General features: G+C 40.2%; 1 protein-coding gene across 1 annotated transcript in view; it reads right to left on the bottom strand.

Moving 5' to 3' along the window:
* The window catches only part of LOC148756424 (ankyrin repeat domain-containing protein 26-like), a 122894-nt gene extending 102050 nt beyond the window's left edge, over positions 1-20844 (bottom strand). Inside the window, exons 1-3 of the mRNA XM_088788969.1 lie at positions 20499-20844; positions 16900-17014; positions 16564-16737 (exon numbers count right to left, since the gene is read on the bottom strand). Of these exons, the coding sequence (XP_088645095.1) occupies positions 16564-16737; positions 16900-17014; positions 20499-20749 (540 nt within the window). The 5' untranslated portion in view covers positions 20750-20844. The remainder of the gene's footprint in view (positions 1-16563; positions 16738-16899; positions 17015-20498) is intronic.
* Between the last annotated feature and the right edge of the window lie 577 nt (positions 20845-21421).

Genomic DNA, 21421 nt, shown 5'->3' with positions numbered 1-21421 from the left:
ATAAACTAACAAGGGCAAATTTAAATAGCATGATTTTTCTGGACTTCTGTCATGAAGAGCAGTTAGAAGACTTGTTTTGCTCGTACACAGTACCGCTTGTGCCGCTCTTCAGTCAAGGGTGTTCAGTTTAGGATGAAACACCCCGTCATTAGCAGCTTAGTCAAGAGGCAGTCTACTTTGCAGCGGCAAGCACAGGAAACAGACGCTTTCTCGCCATCTCTCCAATTGCAGGGTAAGTATGAAAGACGTTGTGATTCCAGTTTTATCAAGTGTAACCTCTGAGATTGTTCCCTCCATTGCTAGAGAGTCTATCTTGTCCTACCTTATAGAGCAGGAAGGTCCAAAGAGTTATTGCTGTGCAGCAAGCAGCGTGTGATGCCATTTTTCTCAGCCCTCCCCATAGTGGCAAATGTGTATAGATAGCGTGTTTTTTTAGATTGTAAGTCATATGTCACCAGATTCTCAGCCAGTGAATAAGAGCAACCAAACAAAAACCCCCCGAAAGACAGAGAAGTTATCTTGAATAACTACATTCAATGACCCTGGAGTTTTAATTTTTTAAACATTCGAAAAGTTGGCCACTGTATGATTCCAACTATACGATATTCAGAAAAAAGCAAAACTAGAGAGGCAGTAAAAAAACAAGTGGTTTCCAGAGGTTGGGGAGAGGAGAGGGCTGAGGAAACGCCACAGAGGGTATCTAGGAGTGAATCTATTCTGTGTGATACTGGAAGGATGGAGACGTCCTTATACGTTTGTCAAACCCCACAGATTGTACAACAGCAAGAGTGAACTCTAATGTAAAGTGTGGGCTGTGAGTGGTAATGTTGAGTCAGTGCAGTTCATCGATCATCGTAAAAGTACCACTCGGGTGCAGGGTGTCAACAGTGAGGGAGGCTCTGTGTGTACAGGGACACGGGCTTTGAGGGGACTTTCTGTACTCTCCACTCAATTTTGCCCTGAACCTAAACCTGCTCTAATAACGAAGGCTTACTAATTAAAGAAAAAGAAAAAGTTTTCTACTGAACCTGCTATTAGCAGATATGAACACATTAATGCTATTTTCAAAACACAGTCACCTTGAAAATGAACATAAAGATCCAGTATCAGAATATGATTATTCACCCAACTGAATGAAGCATATGAAACTCCATAAACAAAGCAAATCATGTTTGGAATACTTACACAAGAAAGTAACTGATAAATGTGAATGAACATCTCGCTGTATCATGGTGTAGAGATGTAGTGCCAAGTGAATCAAAATGGAATCATCCCTACACTTAAAGGACAACTTTTATTCTAATTTTAAATCAGAAAGCATTATGCTGATTTTATTGAAAATCTATACTGAAACATTAATCACACAAAAAGATTATAATTGCCATGGTTATTGCCATAGTAATGTATGTACAAACACCTGTGAAATACTCACCAAAAGGCAAAAAAGTAACCAGCATTGCAATTTTTAATGGATGATACAACTGAAACCATTACCAAGGCGCGTCACCATATTACTTGCTTTTAATATTTTAAGCAACACCCAAAATTAAGTCAGGCCTATAACTGTTGTGCAGAAAAGATTTCACACAGCAGGCCTGACTGCTATCCTTTGAAAGTCCTACTTGGACGGCTGGCCCTTGGCTGGTGTCTGGAAACCTGCCTATGGGGAGGGTTCCCGCCATTCCCTAACTAAGTGTGGCTCACGGTGCCTGAACTGCTTGTACAAACAAGGTGGTTCGTGCTGAACACTCGCTTTCCTTCTGGGAATCAGGAATGTTGGTACTTGCTAGGGGGACGCTGCCTATGTGACTGGCGTGCCATGAAAGCATTAGGCACTGAGTCTCATGAGATTGTGGTACCACTAGACAGCATTTCACGGGTGGTGCCAGAATTTCACAGTGGAGGAATTAAGCACATCCTGCTAACTGCACAGGACATGAGTCTTGGAAACTTGCACCTGGTTCCCTCCAGACTCTGTCACATACACCTTTTCTCTCTGCTGATTTTGCTTTCACTGTAATAAATCACAGGTGTGAGCACTACTACAGGATGAGGCCTGTAAAGTGCTCTAGTGAATAACCAAACCTAACTGTGGTGTTAAGAACCTCTAATAAATTGCATTATATGAATTTTTCATTCTTTGGGTGGATGTTTTCTGCATGATTAAGGTCAGAAGGAGATTTTGCAGATTACCTGTCGATAAATTTGTTTTCCTTGATTCTTCTTTTGCAGATTCCTGTAGAGCTGGACATATTTGAATAAAGGCGTAAAGGGGATAAACGAAATGATGTCAGAAAATACTGTAAAACAAGCAACCGTCCTATTTTAATCAGAATAGAAAATAGAACATCCTAATGGCAACATCTTGAATCAGTTCCTAGAGAGAAAATGGAGAGATCTCATTGTCAATTTTCTGCAACTAGGCAGAAAACTGTTTTTATAATAGTTATGAATCGGTCAAGTCACTGGGATAATTACAGAAAAACATATAACTATCACTTGCAGTATAATAATGTGCACTGATTATAGAGTTCCTTTGGTTTCTAAGCTTCTTTATTTCTTATAAAACTAAAAACACAGCTCTCGTATGAAAAGGCAGTGGTTAACTGAATAAGTGAAAAATGAAACAAAAAGTGATATCCAACATGGAGGATGAGTTACCCATGGATATACCAGAAAACTCAACGTTCAGAGAAAAAAAGTGTCTTCCTTGTTGACCTGCTGCTCTTCTCTCTCCATCTGATAATGTCCTAGTCACTCTTCTCATGTCCCATTGAAATGCTAGTGCACAATCTGGAAACCTAGGAATGATCTGAGTTTCTCACTCCCCACTAACTTTTTACATGCAATCATCACTAATCCGTATTAACCATAACACTCTCCAGGCTCTACTTTCTTTTGCCACAGCCACTGCCCTAGTCAAACAGGGGCTCTGAGCAGATGGCTTTCGCTGGGGGAAAAAAATGAAACACCACCGCCTGTTATTGTTACTTCCTAAATGAACAGGATTTCTTTTCAGCAAAACAAATGAGAAAGACATAAGCCAGCAAAGACCAACACATTAAATTGAATAAATTAACCTTCCTAACTTTTTTTTTCATTCATAATGGATGGGTGAAAACATCACAGTGGACTGATACTAGTCCAAGGAAGTAAAAGCTTCCTTTGTCTGCCAGTTATTTTTAGGCGCTTTTCTTCAATCTATCCTCTATGCGAGGGGCCAGCAAACTCCAACCTGCCATCAGCTTCTGTAAATAAAGCTTTACTGTAGCACAGTCTTGCCAATTCACGTGGCCCACGACTGCTTTCACACCATAATGGCAGATTTGAGTAGGAATGACGGAGACCACATGGCCTCAAATCAGGCCCTTTACAGAATAAGCTTGCTGGTCCCCGCTTTATACCACAACCAGAGTGTCCGAATGCCATCTCATGTTGTTCCTCGTCTGCTCAAAACTCTCCCATGATCCCTGCAGTAACCACTGCTGAGTCCATGCCCACTTGCCATTTCTTCGTCTTCATTCTCCCTGGAGAACCACAACTCTGTGTGGATATTTCCTGTGCCAATACACAAAGAACATGGCCTCTCTCCAGCTCCACAAAGAAAAATGATTATACTGAGCTAATCAGTGACTGCTTTACCACTAACTGGTGTGGGAACCAGCCTGTGCCGTACCCCAGCCTGTAAATGTTAAGGGATCCACGGGCAGCCTCTCAGTTTTCTTCCTATTTAAAAGAATCACATAGCTGAACATCACTGATTATCAGGGAAACGCAAATCAAAACCACAGTGCAGCACCACCTCATAACTGTCAGGTGGCTATCATCAACATGGCCCCATATGACAAATGTCGGCAAGGAAGTGGAGGAAAGGGAAAACAGAGCCGACACTGTTTTGGGATTTGTAAATTGTTATATTCACTGTGGGAAACAGTATGGAGATTCCTCAAAAAATTAAAACTAGAACTGCCATGAGACCCTGTAATTCTACTTCTGGGTATTTGTCCAAAGAAAACCAAAGCACTAATTTGAAAAGATATCTGCACCTCTGTGTTCGCTGCAGCAGTCTATATAATAGCCAGGATACGGAAGCAACATAGGTGACCTTAGAGATGAATGGATGAAAAGGATTTGATATGTGTGTCTGTGGGGTGTGTGTGGACAGTAATACTATAACTGATATTAGAATAATTAGCTCATCCATAATATAACTGATATAATAATAACTCATCCACAAAAGATGAAATCTTGCCCTTTTAACAATATGGAAGTTCTTAGAGGTATTATGTGAAGTGAAAGAAGACAGAGAAAGACAAATACCTTCTCATCTCATTTATATGTGGAACCTAAAAAAGCAGAACAAACAAACCAGAAACAGACCCATAGCTACTATGAAGCAACTTGATTGTTCCCAGGTGAGAGGGAGTTGAAGCGATGAATGAAAAAGAAAGTGAAAGAGAAGTACAAACTGCCAGTGATGAAACATCTAAGCCACAGGGAGGTAGTTAACAGCACAGGGAAAATATCAATAATATTGCAGTCACTTTGAAGGGTGATAGATGCTTACAGACATATTGTGGTGATCACCTCGCAAGGTATATCAATGTCAAATCACTATGTTGTACACCTGAACTGGTATAATGTTGTATGCCAACTATATACTAATAAAACATAAAAAGACAATAGAAACACCTACAGAAACGCAGTCCTTCAGACTTTGGATATGGTAATGTGAGAATATGACGCTTGGAGCCGTTGCTAATTAACCAGCAGGCAAATGAGACTTAAACAAAACAATGACGACCTCACAACTGAAACAGGGACAACATCAGGGATCCTGATGGCATCACAGACCCACCAAAACCATCCTGGTTCCTCCTGTTGCAACCACTGCTAATTAGGTCACCTATTACCTGCAGCTAAAACATTCTAACTGATATATTTCCCAAGGCCTGCAGGATAAGAGCTACTCCTTTCTCTAGAACTAAAGACTTTCCTAAGCTTGCCTTACCTAGGTATTCAGCACCTTCTCAACCATTCCCACAGCACGCTTTTTATAGCATCAAAACTGAACTGCTCGTAAATCCTGCAGAGTTCACTATGTATCGTAGCCTATGTCTGCAGTTCCTTCTGCCAAACCTGTACTCTTGGTTATTGGTTCCCCTGCCCAACATGGTCCTTCTGCCTCTTTATCTGGACAACTCTCACTCACGCTGCCTACTTCCCTTAAATCCTACCCAGATTTTTATAACCGAAATCGTCATCATGGACATCAAGTGTCTGGCCCACGAGGTCTGAACAATTAGGTTGACGAACTCATCCTAGAAAAAGTGCTGCATACCTCACTGCTGAAGATCACTATGGTCACCTTTGAAGTACACCCCTTGGGAAGCTCTGCACCAACGCTAGCACCTAGTCTACTCTGTGAAGCAATTTTGGAACTCTTTACCTAGAATGGCCATCAGAGCTGTTGTCGTATTACCCTTGATGTCCTGAATGTCATCAAAATGTGTTCCTCTTAGTATTTCCTTTATCTTCGGGTAAAGAAGGAAGTCATTGGGGGCCAGATCAGGTGAGTAGGGTGGTTGTGTCAATACAGTTATTTGTTTACTGGCTAAAACCTCTCTCACAGATGGTGCCATGTGAGCTGATGCGTTGCCATCATGCAACAGCCATGAATAGAGGGCCAAATGTTGAGGTTGTTTTCTTCTAACATTTACTGGGTTTGCTCTGCTTCTCACAGGCAGCCAATGATGTTGACTCACAATTCGATGAATTTTTGCAATGCTTTCCTCAGTTCTGGTCGTTACTGGCCACCGTGACGTCTCTTCATCAGTGACACAATCTTTCCCCTCAGAGAAATGTTTAATCCATTTGTACATGGCCGTTTTCTTCATGACATTATCTCCATGAACCTGGACTAACATACTATCCCTGATTTCACTTCCACTCTTGCCAAGTGTAGCACGAAATTTAATGTTTGGTCATAGCTCTAATTCAAGCTCAGACAGCCTCGCAATGCACACAAAAACATGCAACAACAATAATGAGTGCCACTCAGCGAGACACTGCCACACATCTACACGAACGCAACTATGAGACACCGGTATACCAAGGTTATGAAACCTTACTGAGCTGTTTGTACAGTGCTGCCAATGTAAGTGCACGGTGGCAAGTTCTCGAACTTAAATGTCAGATCTCATACTACACACCCAATGAAAAACAGTAATGATAATGATGAGCTCTCAGTGGGCCCTGGCACCTAGTAAGCACTGTGTAAAGTACAGTAAATAATAGAAATGACAATGATAAGAACAAGCTCTTGGAGGGTAGGGACGTGGTTTTAAAACGCTTGTCTTCTGCAACATCAAAATGACACTTAGTACCTAAAAGACACCTGAAGGTTACATAGCAAACTGCTGCAGAGGCAAATAAATAAGTGAATGAAAACATTGCCCTTGAAAATTCTGTTTGAAGAAACTAAGAAATAAACCAGGGACAGCTCTAAAGTATTAGGGGCACAATAAGGACAAATTCCGTTTCATCTGTGTGTTTCCTATAACTTGCAAAACCACCGACACAAGCGCTTTGATAGAGGTCCACTAAGTTAAAGGGGTCCTCGGACATTTCAGATTGCACAATGCACAAGGTGCCACATCCAGTGAGTAAATAGCGTTTTTGTCATTGTGAAACTTTTCTGTACTTTTATTATAATTGTTAGAGTCCTAAGTTAGGCTATGGGAACATTTATTATGATTATCTTTTGACTAATGGCTACGGAGCATCTTGTTCTAGAGAAATTACACTGTCATGGCAACTATCCAACTAACAGAAGAAAACATCTTCTTCTAATGAGGTCAACACGTCTCACTCTGTTTTGACTTATGAGGAAAAAAGGTGATAATAGTGAGACCTTGGTGGCATATCCACATGGAAAATAACCATGCTTCTCAACAAGGCACAGCTTTACTGACTTGTAATAGGAGATACCTTTCAAAAACAGTCTCACTGCCCTTCCTTCACACTGGCTAAGTTTTGCAGTTCTTATTGTTTGCCATTTGTTTATGGGACTAGGAAGGTATTGTGGAGCTCCCAGTGTGAGTTACATTACGGTGAGACAAACCACTATGTAGTAACAAGAATTCATTCACTACATGTAATCCATTTGCTGGAAAATTTAAACAAATTTTCATGTTTACAACAAGTCCAACTTGTTGCAAGGTGATGATACAAGAAACATACAACATAGTAACTTAAAAATCGTTTTTCTTATTGACAAAAATATCATATGGAATTGTAGAGGTCATGACTAGATCAATGAGTTTCTTTTCACACAATACTCTCTCAGATTTTAAATTACCTACAATTAACTTTTATAATAATTCTGAATGCTAGACTATTAAGAAAAACATTAACTAAGAAAGAAAAAATATACATGCAATATACACATTTTTTAACAGCTCTTTCAATAGCAAAACTTTCTTAGTCTTACTGTATGTCTGGTAGGACCACAAAGAATACTTCACCATTAGGAGTCTTACCTCGACTGTTCTTGTCAGAAGATTTTTTGCATGTTTCTCTTTTAAAATCAGAAATTAGTTTGGCGTTGCTATGTATAAAAGAGGTGATAATATTACTGTCTTAATACTGACACGAAAACATTTATCAAAACATGGATTTCTCAGAGTATTTCAGGTAATGTCTGAGTTAATATAAAACTTGAATTATCCCATACGCTTCACTTTTGTAAGTTCTAAAGGCAAACAAATAAATAAAAACTCATAGACATAGACAACAGTTCAGTGGTTATGAGAGTAAGGGGAAGAGAGGATAGTAGAAAAGGGTAAAGGGGGTCAAATACATGGTGACAGAAGGAGAACTGACTCTGGGTGGTCAAAACACAATGTGATGTATAGAAAATATATTAAAGAATTGTACATTTGAAACCTATGTAATTTTGCTAATCATTGTGACCCCTACAAATTTAAGTTAAAAAAAAACAAAAAAAAACATGGTAAGTTGTACAAAATTTTTCTTAAGCATGTGATTAAAGAAGACAAAAAAGCAAGGTGAACCAGTCATGTTGAGGGCAGTATAGCTCAGTCAGTTAGTTAGAGTTAGCAGGGGCAAGTGTCGTGAACTCAGAAATCCTAGTTCCATAGTCCACAAGATCCATTTTCGGAGACGTCACTGCTGTTTGGCTCAGAGTTCTCTCTACAAACCAAGCATCTCACTGCCTTATTGTACAGGTTGTCAGAGGATCAAACAGATAATACAGCAAAATGGTAAGCCAATGGAATAAGTTTTTTTGAGCTTTAGATTTGACATTATTTTGCAATTCCAAATAAACCTAATGTGTGCTTTTCATACGTTCTAGCTAATATTCAAATGTTGCAGTTTACAGAAAATGTTTTCAATTTTGGTTATTAGCTACTCTTTCTTTGTGGTTTGTAATTCAGTACATCTCAGCTATTATATAATTTGTAATTAAATGCATTTAGAAATATTTTCCCTCAATAAGTCAGATAACATAATTGCCCCCTATTATCGTAGCTAATCACACCAGTGGCAGAAAACTTATAGAAGCCTAGATCTGGCTTGGACTACTTCTGTCTCATGTTTACCTCCTGAAACTCTGAACTATCAGAACTTTCCAACCTTCCTAGGCATCCGCAGTTGACTTGGAAGATATAACACATGCACACTCATGAGGCATGGAAGGGGTGCAGCTATTCTAACACCAAGTAACCTCCTTTAGATCCAGAGCTTTCTGTGTACTGGCTTCCATGTCAGGCACAACTTTAAATATTCTGAAACCTGAGGCAGAGTCAAGTCACTTGAGAGATTTTCATTATTTTGGAAAACAGATCACTGAGCCTCATCTCAACTAAGGAATCGCAGGCAAGTTAGTGCCTACTACTCTGGGAAAGGCGTTATGGGACCTTCCAGGACCTAAGGAAAGATACTCCATGGGACAGCAAGTGGCCTTGGGGTACAGATCTGGTAACAAAGGAGAAAGGAAAGTCTGATCTTTTCCTGCAGCATTACTGGCACCTCTCTGACAGCTCAGAACGTTGCAACTAACATGTGCTAGCAGAGGACACAACAAGACACTCAAAAGGGTAAGTCATCACGAGGTCTGGGCTGAGATGTGGGCCCCGCATAGGTTTTCAGTGTTGGGGAAGGGTGTGTGTGGCTAAAGCTAGAAGTCCAAGCTCCCGCGACAGGGTGCTGGTGCTCTGGAATAGGGGCTGAGAATGTAAGCAAGCCCATGTGTGTCGAGTAAAAAATATCATCACTTGGAATTCCAAGTGTGGGAAACCATGAACACCGAGGACTCGGGATCAGCAAGGGCACCTGGGAGCACAGGTAGTCATGACCACAGGACCCGTTTCTATAGCAACCGTGCAGCAACACAATCAATGGAAGCCAATGAATGACCAGAATGACCTTCCTTCCCTCTCCATCTGACTTGTGAAAGAGGATGGTCCCCCTTGGCCTTAGGGAACACTTTGGCTTCTTGAAAAATTCAAGGGGGGAGCACAGCCGATAGCCTCCATAAAGTAGAGAATTTCCTGCTAAACTGTACATTTTACACCCCCAAATAACTAGTTGGAAAAGTCAGAGAAGAAACATTATTGGTACCTGACACACAGGGGTTATGCTTGGGATGAAATGGAGAACGTTGGGATCCCTAAAGATAAAGGTCTTCAAAGTTGTGTGATAAGGAATCTGTCCCTTTGCTACGTCTTACACGTCTGACCGGTTGTTTGGTTTCTGGCTGAGGATGTCTACTAACTCACTGCCATTCCCCCACTGCCTGAGCCCAGTTATGAAGTCTCACCTGTTACCTAAGAAGTAACAGTTAAAGTGTTTTGAAGCTCAGTTTGGTGATAACTAGCATTTCAATGTAAACACTTACGCCTCAAAACCTCTAATAATCCCATGGTCTTCTGCAGTCCATCCAATGCAATCTCGAGCAAAGACATCAACACCTGCCTGAAGCAGAAGCACGACTGTATTTGAGGATGCATACTTTACAGCAAGTATGAGGGCCGTTCTGAAATAACAGAGAGATCACTTCACCCTTAGGAACTTTAAGTTATGTAAACAGCACCAGTGATAGTCTTTACTGAGTTCAATATATTGCTTGTCTGTATAGAATCGACCATTTACACGCTTAAGAGTTCATCTTTTAAATTATGTCCAAGGCTACAATCAAGGAACAAAAGAACATACAAACAAAAAAGCCTCTTGCCCCACTTAGGTACTACCTAGAAGTTGCTAATTTAAAGTTCTTTAATAGACAAGTAACTCTGCTGAGGTCACTTATCTGAAGGAGGTGAAGATTTCAATCAAGAATTCCTGTTTCTTCCTAGTCTTATATATGGTGCATCCAAAGTCAGCCAGAAGTCACGTAAGTTAAAGCTACTTGGCAGGCTCAAAACAATAATATTAGTAATAATTCTAGTAATTTTGTCATCGTTCAGTTAATGGTGCTCATAGCATGTGCCGGGCACTGAATCACATGCCAGGTCATGACCCACGACCATCCTTGAAGGAGATATTATTTCCCTCGTTTCCACATCGGGAAACATGTGTGGTGATGACAGTAACGTTCCTATGGTCACACACGTGACACGTAGGAAAGCTGAGCATTGAACCCAGTCCTGAATGAACTGAAAGCCCATCTCTTTTCTTATCACCCATCCATGGCTTGTCTTCATTAAAGAAAAAGTTTATTCGGTTAAATACCAATTAAAAATAGAAAACAAACAACATCAAAATAGACTAGAAATGAAGAAGGATAAAAACTGAGGACTGTCTGGTAGTAGTAATTCACAGTCGCTTAGGGAAAACCCTACAACATCACCATTCCTTGAAGAAAACAATGTAAAGCAGAGTCATCCGAACAACAAATCAACTCCTATTTACATTTAATGTGTATCTTTTAATGAAAACTGAATACACAGTAGAGGTTAAAAAAAATGTCAGAGAGACTAAATCTAATATTGCATCAGAAACTAAGTTAGAGTCCATACTATACAAAACTAGTAACATTACTGTGAAAACCCTTTAGCTAACATAATATCACGTGACCAAAAACTACAATGACAAATGACATCAGTCGATATCATAAATGAATATGAATCCTGCAGGATATGCTTCTTCTGTTCACCAGTCAGAATAATTGCTTTTCTTCCTAAATGATGACGTGCTGATATTGATAACTTTGTAATTATAGAATAATTGTCTTCTTATTAATTTAATCTTTGTGACTTGAGTGACTGTTACCACTCTAAAACAATACTGTTTTTTTTAAAAAAGAACAAACAACTGTACCTTTTCCACTTATCAACTGCATGGATGTTTGCATGTCTCTCGAGTAAAAATTCCACCATTTTCTGGCTGTTCTTATGCACAGCAACTAAAAGTGGTGTAAAATCAAACTGTAAAACAGAGAAAACAATTTATAGTTTAAAAAACTACATAGTTCTAAATTGAATTTGAAAACTCATAAAAGATCCTCTAAACTTGAACATACACTAGAGAAAGTAAATACAAAGTAGCCCTCTGTGCTGTCATCTGCGGCTCTTCCCTTTAAAATACCCTCCTCCTTCCTCTCCAACAGATGAACTTCACCTCACTCTCCAGAGCTCCCTTCAAACACTGACAGTCCTGGTTCCAAGAATCTGTGCTCCTATCACAGTCTCTATCACACTAGACTGCAGTTATTTTATCGTTCCCCGTCTGAACCCGGAGCTTTCTGAGGGCAGGGGCTATTCTTCACCCCTGTATCTCCAAGCTCGAAAACATAGACACAAATGCTTTAAGTCGTTTTATTGAATTGATAACCTAAATAACTATTTCTGGGGTAGTGTTTGTTACATTGTATTCCAAAGAATATGTACTTTACCAGAAATCATTTACTGTGCCCCAGTAGGAAGATTCCAGAAAGATCACCTGTGTTTGAGAAGTATTATAAAACTGTGCTCTATATGCCCATTACTAAAGAAGTGTTTCAGGCTGCTTAATCCCGATCTGACAATACTTTTCTGTGGCAAACGTTAACGTCTGAAACATCATAGAATATTAGGGATACAATTTGGAGAGTTTTCCAACAGAGGTGAAGGTTTTCTGCAGCTTATACAAACTTGCTTGCTTCTCTTCTATCAGTGTTCTCAGTATCCCAAATGTCAACTTCAGGCTCTCCCGCTCCAAAAGGGTCACTAAGGAAATGGATTCTAAATTAAAAAGAGTTAGGCTTCAAATGATCTTTGATTGCTTATCACTAAATGGTCCATGGGTTTTCTCCAATTGTGAGACAATAAGTTTTTATCTTAGCTGTTGATAAACTCAATATGAAATTGCATTTCAGTTACAATGATAATCTTGGGACCCCAATGCCTACCTACTTTTTGAAAAAATCTGTTTTTATTTTGGTTCTAGTTTAATTTCTATTTAAAATTATTGTATAACTCACGCAAAATATAAATCAGAAATAAAATATCATGGCTTCTCAGTTAACGTTTTAATACTGATCTACATGGATTATTTTTAGCATAACGAAAGCGACTAAACCACTTGCATGTTTAAGGAACTATGTTGAGGAGGAAGGTGGAATACTGTCTGGAATATGCGTAACATCTACAATTATACCCATAAGACTTAAAGACATTTCAATGGGTATGATTATTTATAGGACGTATAATGAAAAAGACGGTCTTTTTAATTTATTTTTATTTTTTTAAAGAAAAACAACTTAGGAATTCCAGCTTGAAAAACTCACTATCATTCTAAGGAGATTAATATAAAATACATATAATAAACCAATATAGAATGTCTTGAAAATCTTGAAATGTTTATCAAAATATTCTGTAAAAGAGGAATCGCACACTCCAGTGCTTCCGGAGGCAAAGAAGGTGACCCAAATAAGTGAAGAACCCCGGTGGGGACAGCAGCACACTAGAGAACACATGTCTCATAAAGAGGCACAGCCTCGCCACAGGACACCCAACTGTAGTCGGGAGTCAAGGGGACCAGGCTGGATTCTTTAAGAGAAGCTTGACATCCTTATTTCTTCATGAGTCTCCAAAACTTTCCATGTTGACTCAACATACGTAGGGAAAGTAAATATCTAGGAGCCACAATTAGTCTATAGCCATTTGGCATTTCATATTTGCTGTTTCCAAATGCTTGTGTCTAATGCGAATATTTGCACGTAAAATCTTTCCGGTTTTTAGTATCATATGCTTCATTAAAAAATGGGGCCCCAACATGCAATACAAGTGTCACTGAGAAGTGTCATACCCACTTCAAGAATTTTTCCAACTCTTATTCAAAGCACTATCTATTTTTATTTACTTTTTATAGATTGTTAATCCAATGGATAATTACACTATAGGACTCCTGACACTACATTAGTAACACTTCCCATCTGTATTAGTACTAACTTCATGGGATTTGATCTTTAAACCTACCATCGTGATTATGCCACGGTTGTATGAATGTCACAGACATACTGAGAGAGTTTATCACACACTTTGGATCATTGCAGCATCATTTACGGTGGCCAAGGAATGGAAACAACCGAACTGTCCTTCAACAGATGATTGGATAAAGAAGATGTAGTATGTATACACAATGGAATATTACTCTACCATGGAAAAATGAAATGCTGCCATTTGGGGCAACACAGATCAGATAGATCATGAGATTATTATGCTATGTGACATAAATGAGACAAAAAAAAGTCGGGACCATATGATTTCACTCATATGTGAGATATGAAACTGAAAGCAACAGATGAACAAGACAAAGAACCAAAACTCATAGACACAGACAACAGTTTCGTGGTTACCAGAGGGTGAGGTGGGACAGTGGATAGTAGAGGAGGGTTCGGGGGGGGGGGTGTCAAATATATGGTGAAGGCAGGAGAACTGACTCTGGGTGGTGAACACATAATATGACATATAGATGACGCATTATAAAAATGTACACTTGAAACCTATTTAAATACAATAACCATTGTCATCCCAACAAATTTAATTAAAAAACAAAGAAAACTGGAGATTTACAGAACAACAGGCAAAAAAGTAGGTTCACAATTTCCTATTACTGCAGGAAAACCCTGCTTGCAGTAAGCATTTGTTGATCTCACAACCTGAGCACAAACAAACATGCAAAATTCTTAAAGGGCCCGATTCAACGCATCAGGGGACCACCCATCAGCAAATTTCTCAAGAATCCCTGAGCACCAGTGAATGACTGATGGCTGAAAGGGAAAACGTGTTCTTCTTTAAGCCAGTAGATACTGCCATTGATATTTCCTTCCACTTCTCGAGCCCAGAGGTACAGACAGTTCAAAAGTCAGGCGAAGAGTGTTGGGAAGGAGAGAGCCGAAGGAAAATCACCTCTCATACGCCACCTCTTCCAGAGATTTCTTAAGTATTTGAGATCTGCGATTTGATATGCTGCACTAGTAGTTCTTAACCAAGAGTTGTATCAGAATCTCAGGGAAGTCTTTCTAAATGACACATGTCCAGGCCTTATTAGCTTTACTCAGTCAAAACCTTCAGGGAAGAGCCTAGCTTGTAAGTGGCTGTAAATGTTTTGAAAGTTCCTAGGGTGGGTGTGGTTCGCCAGCACAAGTCTAGCCGAGAACTCGTCCAGTAGACGATCACTTCGGTCTCTTCTCTCGCCTATGTCGCCAATTTCCTCTGACATTGAGGATTAGGCCAAATAAAAGTGGAAGAGGCATGTCACTTATGAAAACCACACTTAATTTCCTGGGTAGGAGTGGCAACGGGATTAATAAACTCAAAATGCAACTTGATTTCCTTATTGCTAAACTCCTTACTTCTCATGGGACGTCTAGACTTCACAGCAGAGTTTAGACTCTTACCGAGGAGGCTCTTCCTGCCAGAACAGGATGATACGTCACTTAATTATCTGTCCTTCCCTCGTTTCCCACTTAATTGCCACCTGTTCACTGCAATCTGGTGGATTCGGAGCCTTCCTCGTTGTGGTCTCAGGGAAGTTTACAACTCACTGACTCTCTCCCCCAAAGTAAGGATTGTTATCCCCCAACACTTAAGAGGACCTTGACTGAGCATATAAACTGAAGGAAAACTAAAATAAAAAACAACAACCTCATTTTAATAATTAAATTAATTGGGGTGACATTGGTTAGTAAAATTATGTTGGTTGCAAGTGTCATTTCTATAATACATCATCTGTGTATTGTATTGTGTGTTCACTATCAGAGTCAGTTCTCCTTCCATCACCATATATTTGACCCCCTTTTCTCTCTTCTTCCGACCCCTCCCCCCTTTACCCTCCGGTAAATATTGTACAGTTGTCTATGTCCATGAGTTTTTGAAAAACCTCTTCTTGTTATTTCCGCTCAAAAGTCAAATTTCCAAATTGCCCTGCATATTTCGGATTGTTATTTCCTTTCCATTTCCTTTTTCCCTCTTAGGCTTTGGCCAATGAGAGCTAAATCGCTTTATATAAATCACTTGTTTATAAATAGCAACTTGTCAACAGCAGGAAGATTTCTATGACATTGTAAAATGCCTTTGCTTGTTGGAGTTTTAAGGTAATGCCGATTTCAAAGACAAATTTTGCTTTCCTGCATTGTTTTGCCTTAATTGGAAAACAACTCGAACGTGAAAAAAACACTTAAAAAAGGAAGTGTTGCCTGTAACCAGTTGTGTTTTCACAACTAATTTGTCGTAAGTGCATAAAGGAGAGCTGCACCCTCTACTGCTACTTTAGAGGTATCATCATGTAAAGTGAAATTTCAGAAAATTAAGTTCCAACTGTTTGCATTCAGGGAACGCTTGAGCTTCCAAAGATGTAAAATTGACTCTTCCTGTGTCAACCAAGGGCGTTCCTGCCGGGTGGCAGTGGCCAGACGTGATGTATGTCCAGGAACAAAAAGGGGTGAACGCGTCCCCATCACCTGCTCCCTCTGTACACCTACAACTCGCCCAGCGTCTCCACGAGGCTGAGCAGGAGCCCCACTCCGAGGTGGAGACCCCAAGGGGGCCGTGGCTGGCAGAGTGGCTACGAGCACAGGCGCATGCCCTTGCTGGATGTCCAGACGTGACTGGCCCTCTTGCCCCAATCTTCAGAACCCCCGAGGCCTGGGCTGCTCAGGGCCTGTGTCCTGCTGCTTCCCCTCCCCACCTGCACACCCCCAGCTCCCCAGCGGGACCCAGGTTCCACTCCTCCACCCACCCACCCCCAGGAGCACCCATCTCCTAGGCCCTGCCCTGCAGCAGCCACCCCCACATACTTCCCTTCCCCCAGGCCTTCAGTCCTTGGTGGGCTCTGAGCCTGGCACCCACTCCTATGCAGTAACAGGACTGTTACAGGACAGAGCTGGGCCCTTTCTGTGGGCACCCCATTTCCCCTGCCTGACTTGGCTTTGGACTTGATTCTATGGCGACAGGGCCCGATGTACAGCATGCAGTATATATCGACTAGAAATAAAATGCTTGTGGCTGAAACACATGTATTACAAGTATTGTGTAAATACAGTCTGTGGATCTATACCTCATTGGTTGCTTCCATATCTGCCTGGTATTGCAGCAGCTGTTCAGCTATCGCAATGTTGTGCCCCATGGCCGCGTAGTGGAGAGCCGTGTTGCTACGGAAGTCCTTCATATTTGGGTCCGCTCCATGTTTTAGTAGGATTGTTGCACACTGCTCTTCCTGGCACTCCACGGCCTGTCAGGATTACGTCATTAAATAAACGGTAAATTTGGGGAATTCAAAGTAAGCATTCCACAAGTTTCCACCATTTGTTATAGTTAATTAAGATACATTCATTCTTATTCTAAATACTGAAATCAAATCCATCTCCTGTTGACAGAGCAGGCTACCACATACCTTCATTAGAGCCGTCCTGTTTTTGTTGTCACCGAAATTCATCTGGCATTTTTTCTCTGCTAGAAGAGTCACCACTTCCGGATGGCCAAAGGCGCAGGCCAAATGGAGAGCAGTCCTGTAAGGGTGAGAGGACATTTAGGACATTACAGGGCACTGTCTCAAACATGCAGTTCTGCACGCAATTGTAAACATGACGCACTACTCCAATGCCTTCAAACCCAACATGGAGTTTTCTTCTGCACAAAGGACAATATTCACGAGCTCTTGTTACTCGCCACACTAATGAAAGAGCAGCCTGTGTGACTACAGAGAGCATGACGTGGGGAATCAGCTCAACTCGGGTTTGCTCCTAATTGAACTACCACTTATTAGCTGTCCCTTAGCCTTTGTGTGCCTCCATTTCCTCATCAACAAAAGGGGCATAAAAACAGTAGTTAACATCACAGGACACTGTTGTTGGCTTAAATGGGAATCTATGCAAAGTGTTTACTTAGCTTCCTAGCACAAAACACACAGCTCAATAACTGTTTGGTAATATTATCAGAACTATTACCATCACTACTACTTTACAAGACAACATTTCAATTAAGTAAAATGATATCATTCTACCCACTTTGCAGCCATATTTTAAGGAGTAAGAAAGAACACTGCACTGCACTGGTTCTAAGATGCTTCTTTTTTCATATTTTAACACCTCTCACCCTGGAAGGTAATGTATAGTTCAGAACGCCTTGAAAGTATAGTTGGCAGCATTTAAATAATTTCTTACTGGTACTTACGAGAACGGGCATCCTACCTCCCGTGGTGCCCGACGTGAAGTGAAATAATGGAAACACACCAGACCTTCCGCAGTTCTCGTCATAAGTTGGCATCTAAGTAAATGTTCATTCTTAAGAACCTCATGGGGAAAGAGGACTAAAATCACAAAGTAATTCTTGTTTTGATTTTCAAGAAACTTGAAGCCAAAGGAGACTCAGGATTCAAGTGACTAGGGATGGCTCATTTCATTGACTGTTTAGATTCATAGATTATATGAAAACCGGATGATTTCCAATGATCAATATTCATATTTAATACTATTGTACACTAGCTAAACAGCAAGTTTAGTCACTGTTCACAATGTCCTAACTGTAGAAATCCTTTTGTTTGAAATGAGGGAGGAAAAGCTTCAATTGAGATTAGGTACTAATACTTCCATTTACAATTTTTTATTTTGCTCCTTCTAGGCAAGATAAAGTTTTTAAGGATGAAAAGGGCCTGAGAGACAGATTCTGAGAGTCCTGAGTAGACTGTGTCTGCTGCGTCACAGTTATTCAGGGTATATTTGATGAATGAATGGATTGGAAGAATGGATAACTAGAGCTGGAGAGTTCAATATTTTTCAACACAATTTTTATAGTAAAGCGGTACTTCTGCAATAGTAATGATCACTTATATGTGCTATTGTTGATTTCCATAAAGACAGAACCAAAATGATTAATCAAAAATTATTTAATATTATAGGTAATGAAGCTCTATGTAATAAAAAAAAACACACGTAAGTGTATTTACAAATATACATATATGAACTTCTACAGGCACAGATAAAAAGACTGCCTTTACTTCTGAAGAGGCTAAAAGTTGCCAGAGAATACCAATCGTTAAAAAAATAAAAATAAAATGTAGAAAACAGAAATTGTTTTAATCTATTTTAGTTGTTTACAAGATTCTTATTTCTGGGAATAATGAAATATTACCTGGGATTACTTTATTAATAATAAACTGTTACTAGAATTTCTGTATATGTTCAGTGTAGACATCAGATTTTTTAAAAAGGAAAATGTCACAGTACAAATACTCAGATATCAAGTTTGCACATATTTTTGGCTAAAATAACATCACAGTCTGTGTGTGTGTATAATCAAAGGAATGCTTTTCTCCTTTTCCGATCTACCAAAGTACATCTTTGCACGTACACATGTACGTATTTTCCATACCACCTTCAACTGTCTCAGGTAATTCCATCCTACGGATGCACTGCAATTTATTTACGAAATCCGTTGATGTGAGTTCTTCACAATACATTGATATTGTAAGCAGTGCTGAGAAAAACAAATTGTATGTGATTTATCTAATTATTTCATAAAGATATTTTAGTACTTGGAATTGATGGGTAAAGGGAATATACATTTTTAAATGTGGTACTTATCACCAAACTGCCTGTTTGAAAAGTCAGAAGCAACTTAAATTTGAAGCAGCAGTACAAATACCACAGCTCCTCATCTTCTCAACCTTTGAGGATGGAAAAGAAGTTTTCATTTTTCTTTCAACTTTAATTCCTTTATTTTACCTGGGACACTAAATATTGGTCACTGAAAGATACACAGAAAGAACTTGGTCCAATTCAAAATTCGAGTGCTTTTTTTGGTTGTTTTCAGAGACTTCGCTATAAAACAAAGATACACTTTTTCTCTGATATACGTATGCCGTACATGATTTGGAAGTACATTTTCTTTTACTTTATTATTTTCTGATATACAGAGACTTTTGATTTCTTATATTGCTCAACCAACCTTCTGAACTCTTGCTTTTGAAGTCTTTGCCAACATAAAAAGTCTATAAATAGGCATTTCTGTTTTCTTCTGGTACTTTCCCCATTTCATATATTTATAATTTTTAATCTATAGTACATCTGGAACTTATTTTTGTGATATGAAAATCTAACGAATTTCCCCCAAATAATTAACAGGTATTTCTCCATCATTCACGAGGAATTCATCTTTTCTACTAACGTGAAATGTCACCACTACCCAGCTCTAGCATCCGACATATATTAGGGTGTTTGGGCATTTTCTGCTATATTCCAATCATTTATCTCTCTTTTCAGCTCTTAGTAAGGAAATTGTGGCAATAGAGCACCTGTTGACACCTAGAAGGGCAAATCTTTGTCTACTATACAAAATGATCCTTAATTTTATCACTCCAATCAAAGAGACTACATGTGCAGCCCAAAACTTTTAAAACCCTGCTAGTTTAGTCGGCTTATGTAAAACATAACTAGAGGCAGAGCACACACGGTGAGAAAACAAGTGTTCCTAGACTGACCACAGCATCTGCCACTGGAAGCTTCCCTTCTAAGGCCCCTCAATAGACACCACACATACCTGGGTGTGCACTGATGTAAAACGGACACTGGGTTTTAGCTGAACTTTTAGCCCACAAGTTGCTCTATTATGGGAATTCGTTTTCTCATTATGCACTTTTCTATAGTATTTAACAATATCGTCTAAAACTGTGCACATCAAAACTAAAATGCTGTATATACTTCTTTTCATCTCTATTATTGATATTTAGTTAAATTTCTTTAAAATTGTCAGTAAAGTGCTTTATAAGGGGAATTATGAGTGACGGGTCCTTGAGATTTTGTTCCTGGTGCTCACAAAGTCGGCCTGGGCACTGGCCCCCAGGTAAGGTCCCACCCGCGAGGGAACCCAGCACAGCCCTGGGTGACAGGAGGGCTGAGCTCCACCTGGATGAGCCGGGCGGGTGAGCCCCTCTCCCAGGTCCCCCCAGCCTCCTCCAGGCCCGCCCGTGGCCACTGGCCTCGCAGTCCTTCTCACCTCTTCTTCCTGTCTCTGTCATTCAATGTCTCTGGATGGAGCGAGAGAAGCCTCTGCACTTCTGATACGTCGCCCCTGTAGGCAGCTTTGTGGATTTCTTGGAGGTCTCTGCCTCGGATGCGGCACCTGGACTCCAAGGAGATGCCATCTCCAGTCTCAGGCTGCCGGCCAACATCACCGCTCTGTGGTCTCTTTCTGAAAACCGAGCGGGACCTGACCTTCGGAGGCCCGAAGCCAAAAAGCTTCTTCATGGCCAAGCCTAAGGGCTTCAGAACCTCCTCGGCACTTCTCACGCTTTTTTTCTCCCGAGCCCAACCAACAGCAGACTCTAGAGCAACCAACTCCCTGTCGCCACAATATCCCAGCAGCGAGGTAGGCAGTTTGGAATCTCTCAGCCCAGAATGGCTGTAACCAAGCAACGGTGCACGGGTCAGAGGCTGACGTCATTGTGCATGCGCACAGAAGCCCGGTGGCCAAGGTCAGGGGCACCCAGAGCTCACGTGCAAGGCCCAGGCGTCGCAAGTTTCAGAGATTGCTCGTGGGCAGCGCTGAGTTCCATTCAGTCCTTGGTGGGCGTTGGCCCAGTCTTTTGCTGGGTCGTATGAGCAAAACGTAATAGAAAAATTCATTTCCTGAATTAAGAAAGCAGACATGTAACAGGCAGAGAACTTGGGGGAAGCAAAAAAACAAACAAACAAAAAAAATTTACCCTAAATCTGAAATCTATTAATTTCGATGTATAAAATAGAAAAGTATTTAAAAGCTTGATTCCCAGAGATAGCTCTTTTGCATTTTGAAATGTTTTATTTTCAACCTCAGTATCTATCACCTTAGATCAAATAAGCTACTTAAAAAATTGGAGTATACTTCGTACTTATCCGCTTTTTGAATAAGGCCTGTGAAACTAGAAATCTCTCTTTTCA

The sequence above is a fragment of the Rhinolophus sinicus genome, chromosome 12 (genome assembly GCF_057876585.1).
Source record: "Rhinolophus sinicus isolate RSI-liver-muscle chromosome 12, RSI-T2T, whole genome shotgun sequence".
NCBI lineage: Eukaryota > Metazoa > Chordata > Mammalia > Chiroptera > Rhinolophidae > Rhinolophus > Rhinolophus sinicus.
This window is presented reverse-complemented; position numbering and strand designations above follow the sequence as displayed.